This window comes from Danio rerio, chromosome 7, assembly GCF_052040795.2.
Source record: "Danio rerio strain M-AB ecotype USA chromosome 7, GRCz13ab, whole genome shotgun sequence".
Taxonomy (NCBI): Eukaryota; Metazoa; Chordata; class Actinopteri; order Cypriniformes; family Danionidae; genus Danio; species Danio rerio.
In genome coordinates, this window is record NC_141027.1 from 2,547,083 (window position 1) to 2,552,500 (window position 5,418).

The 5,418-nt window shown below is 46.3% G+C and overlaps 1 protein-coding gene across 4 annotated transcripts in view; it reads right to left on the reverse strand.

The window, feature by feature from the left end:
- Nucleotides 1–561: 561 nt before the first annotated feature.
- Nucleotides 562–5,418, reverse strand: part of apold1b (apolipoprotein L domain containing 1b) — a 27,987-nt gene continuing 23,130 nt past the window's right edge. For 3 of the 4 annotated variants that reach the window (XM_087260376.1, XM_087260375.1, XM_087260377.1), the window contains exons 12-13: nucleotides 2,354–2,768; nucleotides 562–2,157 (exon numbers count right to left, since the gene is read on the reverse strand). In XM_087260376.1, the coding sequence (XP_087116502.1) occupies nucleotides 1,693–2,157; nucleotides 2,354–2,768 (880 nt within the window). In that variant the 3' untranslated portion in view covers nucleotides 562–1,692. Of the gene's footprint in view, nucleotides 2,158–2,353; nucleotides 2,801–3,008; nucleotides 3,562–4,189; nucleotides 4,315–4,699 lie in introns of all 4 variants that reach the window. The other variant, XM_087260378.1, reaches the window with a different exon arrangement.

Here is a 5,418-nt window from a genome sequence, read left to right on the forward strand (position 1 = left end):
CGTGTTGAAAAATCCCCCCTTCCACCGCTACTCTTAAGTCTTTACCTGGCCAAATCGACATTTCTATGTGAAGTTTACATGTTTTCCCTGTGCTCGTGTGGAGTTTCCTCCCACAGGCAAGAATTGTGACATAAGTAAATTGACCAAACCAAATTGACACCATAGAAGAGCACTAAATCGGCATCATATCTATCCACAGTAATTCATAATTCCTAAATACCATGTCAAGCAGGGGAGTTCTCAAGACCTACCTGAGCTCAAGCTCCCCTACAACGGGAGAGAGCCCCAGACTCGAGGATCTCATGAGCACAGGGCTCTCTCCCGTGACAGCATGCCAAACACACTTTATGATCAATCACCAGCTAAAGGCTGATTTATACTTCTACGTCAAACACCGGCGTATGCTACGGCGCTGACGCATAGCCCTTCACCCTTCGCACTGACATGCACCTCTCAAAAAATAAAACTACACGTCGCAACAACGCGAAGCGCAAGCTCTGTGATTGGTCGGCTTGGTAGCGCTGACGAGTCTGGGCGGGACCGAGAGCGATTGTTTACAAGTGTGGAGTCCCGTGAAGGAGCTCCGGATGGAAAGTTTTGTTTTGTGTTTACCTCATAGTTAAAGTTGTTGCACGTCTGCCGGTTCCTGCCTCAAAATGAGCGAGTTTGAGCCACTTGTACAACCAGGAAGTGTTCAGGAAAACCAAAACAGAAGCGAAGAAACTCGACACAGCGGAACATTTACACCTCACTGCCAACTAGCGTTTCGGAAGTGTTTATGCAGAGCAACAGAGACAGCGCGCAGAAGTATAAATGCACAGCTGCGTGCATTGCCTGCACCATGAGTTACGCCGGTCACTTGATGCAGAAGTATAAACCAGGCTTAAGGGTGAACTCTTGAAACTGATTATAAGAAACTTTACAAGTACACTTCAACTTACACTGACCCTAACCCCAACCTAACAGTCTACTTATAATCTAGTGAGAATTAGTAGCAATGTAACTTAAATTCAACAAACAGACCATCAAAATAAAGTGTGACCACCTGTCTAGCTTAGTGTTGCCAATACTGGAATTCGGTACCGATCAATACTGAGCTTGAAAATAAGCATCTATTTCCCGCTAACATTTGAGCTGTTGAGCGCGTTCTTAAACACCATTGATTTGCCATTGTGTTCAAGTGCTCAACAGAAATGACTGTGATTGGCTTTGACGGTCATCAGTTCACTAAACTCACCGCTGTTTACTAAGTGTATCTAGAGACACTGAGGGGTTTTAAAGCACTAAAGAACAGTCGATTCATCAGTGGATCCTCATATGTCAGCTCATAAACAGACCAGCGGATCTTCACAGCTTTAAAACACTCCAGGGTACCTGTATCTGGTACCAAAATTCAGTATCGTGACAACAGCTATGTTAAATAAAAATAAATAATTTATTTTCATGACAACATCTCTCATTTGACGTTTGATGATGGTTCACCTGATTCATGTTTTGCGCTTCCGAACTTCCATTAAGCGTGCATAGTGTGTATCGAGGATTTGTACAGTGCATTGTGGGACTTTTCAGGACACGTTTAAGCTCACTGAAAGAATTTTGCAATTGATGCAGCACTTAAAATGTCTGATTCCCTGATCAGTGCACTGACTACTAAACAATAGATCTGATTGATATGCACTAAAGTGATACCGTTCATTCCTCAGTGTTCAGTTCTGACTGCTCTTCTTCGTCTTCGTCTTCCTCCTCCTGGATCTGCACTCCACTCATGGTTTTCTCAAGCTGGCTCTGGATTCTGCGCAGCTCCTTCAGGCCTTCCTCCAGCTCTCCGCACACCTCCCGGATGCGTTTGGCGAACTCCGTCTTGGCTCCGCTGCGTAGCTCCATAGACCCGCGAGCCAGAAAGAAGAGGTCGAGTGCTAGGAAGAGTCCGGACATGATCCCGCTGGTGACGCTGATGACCTGCGCTGCTTTGGCCGCTCCTCCGGCTACGCTCAGCACCTGAACCGTGTTTATCAGGCTCTCGGTGTTCACCAGGAGAGCTTTTCCGGCTCTCCCGCCCTCCTTCAACACGTGCTTTACATTCTGGTTCAGAGCCTTGCTGGAGATGCTGTTCACGTACTGCTCGAAGTTCCACTGCTCCAGAGTCTCCATACCGGCCTGCACAAAAACGCCATAAAATGTTAATTCCCGGTGACTAATGGGCTTCACTTTAGTATTATTATTATCATTTAAACACTTGAGACGCGAGTGTAATGATCACACATGTCCATCAAGCACGTTTACAATAGAAAACAATATAAAAAGTAGCACATTGGATAAACGCATTTGGTACGAATGTAGAATGACCTCTGACCTGCAGGAAGTCCAGGCACTCTTTGATGTCGTGTATTTCCCCCTGATAGTCCTGGATCATCTTCTCCACCTTCTTGCGGTCGGTGTTGGAGTGGACTGTGTCGGTGATGTTGGCTGAGGCAGAGGTGACTCCTCCGGCGGTCGCCACACCAATGCCTACTGCCGTTACAATCAAGGAGGTGCCGAAGGTGAAGGGTGCCAGGACCAGTCCGGTGATCGTGGTGATGCTGCCTGCGACACTCGCCACCCCCCCTCCCACACTTGCAGTCACCGTACGCTTGTGGAAAGTGTCCGCTGCATCCGCTAACGCTCGCAGATCCTGGATCCGCTGCTGCAGAGATGCCTCCCGCTGGAGGAACAGGTGAACAAACAGCTTCGCCGCCATGAAGACGCGGTTAGCTGCTGCTTCGATAGCACTGAGAGAGATAAATATGTATAAAACTCTGTACTGTAAATACTACACAGAAATGCACTGTTTACACTCTTCTTCTACATATGTTTAGTATATTAAGGTTTGCTCTTATTCATAAATAAATAAATAAAAAAAGTGAAGTGTAGTTCATGTAACCATGGTTGCCTGAAGGAGATGAAAAGCCGTGTCTCTTTTTAGGAAACACAATGGAATCCAATCCCTCTCTTATAACCTCCTGAAGCACAGGTGAAATCAATCCAATGTAATTTCTCGAATAAAGTGCACCAGGCATGAAAAAGTAAGGCAAAGTGAAGCAGCCATCTGTTCCCTTCAGGGAACCATGGTAACATGCATAACATGAGACGTTCCCTCTTAGGGAACTTGTGCTGGGTCTCTCTTTAGGAGACACAATGGGAATGCTATTCCAAACATGCCATAATTTAATATGCCATCCAGATGTGCGATATACTTACGATTCTAGAGCCTGCATTGGGAAAAACAGATTTAAGTACTCCTCATCTGGTGTCATTAAAGGAGGAGGATTAAAGGCCTGCAGCACAGTAGGTTGCACCACCTCAGTGGAGACCCTGAAACATATCCTGCCCTGGGGTACAGAAATGCTCTCACGACAACAGGTGAGAATTCCAAACAAGAGGAAGCTAGTGGCTGTAAATCTTCTACTCTCTTGAGGGATGTAATGGCCAACAGAAAAACCGTCCTAAGGGTCAGAAACTTTTCTGACAAATCCTCAAAGGGTCCAAAGCACTATCTGCAAATTCCAAGCAGCCTCACACTACCTTAGGGCGTACTCACACTATGCTCTCTGAACCGTGCCCAGGCCCATTTCCCGGATCCTTTGAGAAGTGTGAGTGCTCTGAATCAGGCTCAAGCACGGTACAGTTGGCTGGCCCTGGCTCGGTTGGAAGAGGTGGGCCAGAGCACAGTTAACTTGAGCTTTGGCACGGTACGCTTGTGTGTGAGTGCAAAGCCTGCCTGAGCCCGAAATTGAAAGCGAGACGTGGCTTTTAAGGTACTTTTGATATGGATTAATTAATCATTCTTAATTAATAAGCTGCTCAATGAACGCAAACTGTCATAGTTTATTAAAGACGCAAACCCCTTACTGTACCTTCAGCAAACCTCCTAATTCTTGCAACATGAGGACTGTATGATCATTAATGAGCGCCAAAAGTGGCGGATCTGTTCGGCAAAATATTTGACTGCGTGTCACTGCATTTCTAAATGGACATAACTAAAGAAATCTCCACTGTGCCGAGCGAAATCGCTTACTGAACAGCGCATCATCTATGACGCAAGCGTGCCCTGGCCCAAATGTAATGTGATTGCGGGCTGTCGGGGGAGACGGGAGGGAGGACAAGCGTGCTTTGGCCCGGTTCAAGGCAACTGTACATAGTGTGAGTACACCCTTAGTTGACAGTCCAAGATTTACCAGGCAGGCCCCTTCAGAAGTCACACCCACAGCTTCCACAGGTCCAGGTGGGTGGGGATGCACTACATGCCTTAGACAAGAAGTCTCTCTGGATGAGAATCTCCCATGGGAAACAGTTGAGGAGAGACACTAGGTCCAAGAACCATATTCGTTTGGGCCATTAATGGGACAACAATAATAGGTTAAGCCCCTCTTGACTGACCTTTTCCCGGACTCCTGGGAGCAGAGCAATCAGGGGAAATGCATACAGACAAAGCATCTACTATGTCTGCACAATAGCATCGACCCCTAGTGGTGCTGGATGTGTTAAGGAATATCACAATGAGCCATGTGTCTTAACAGTCAAATAGATTAACGCCAGCCTTGCCGAATCTCTGCCAAATGGCTGCCAACAGTTAAGGCTGCATCTCCAAGCAATTTATTTGCCAATGAAAATGATGATCCATCCACTGGCCCGATGCGGAAATGCCCCTTAAGGTCGCTGCCCAAGCCTTTGATGAGACACCTGTTATATTATATATTGCTCCCAACAGAGGACCGTAGGACGGAAACCAGGGTTTCTTCCATATTGACAAAGCTCACAGGTAACGCTGCAAGACCTTGATCATGTGGAATGGATTCCCCCTCAGATAAAACCCCTTAAATTTAAGTCAACACTAGTGTGGCTTCATATACAGAAGGAATCACATTTGAGGCTGCTGCAAGAAGACATAGTAATCCCTGAAACTTTACTGGCCAAGCTTGACTCCCTTTGCAGCTAACCAAATAACTTTGATTCCAGGAGGGGCCAGACATGCATGCACCATTGTGGAGTCACATGATACAACTAAAAAGTGGTTCATGCACTCGAACAAGTACTTATTTCTTTAGGTTTATCTGCAGCCCCAACTTCTCTATGTGAGTGAGAACAACACCTTGATGTTGAATCACTAACACCCTCAACTAGGCTAGGATGAGCCAGTTGTTGAGAGTTGAGAATATGAATCCTTTGTAGCCAAAGCAGAAGTAGTGCCACGCTGACTACCTCAGTAAACGTGCGGGGTGAGAGTGTTAGGTCAAATGGAAGAATCCAGTACTGATAATTGGTTATCCACAAAAGTCCTACTACTGTAAGGACTTCCTAGAAAAGCCACGTTTCACAACAATAGTCCTAGGACCATGGACCATCTGTATGAAACAGACTTCAGGTCTCCTGAGAGCGTTG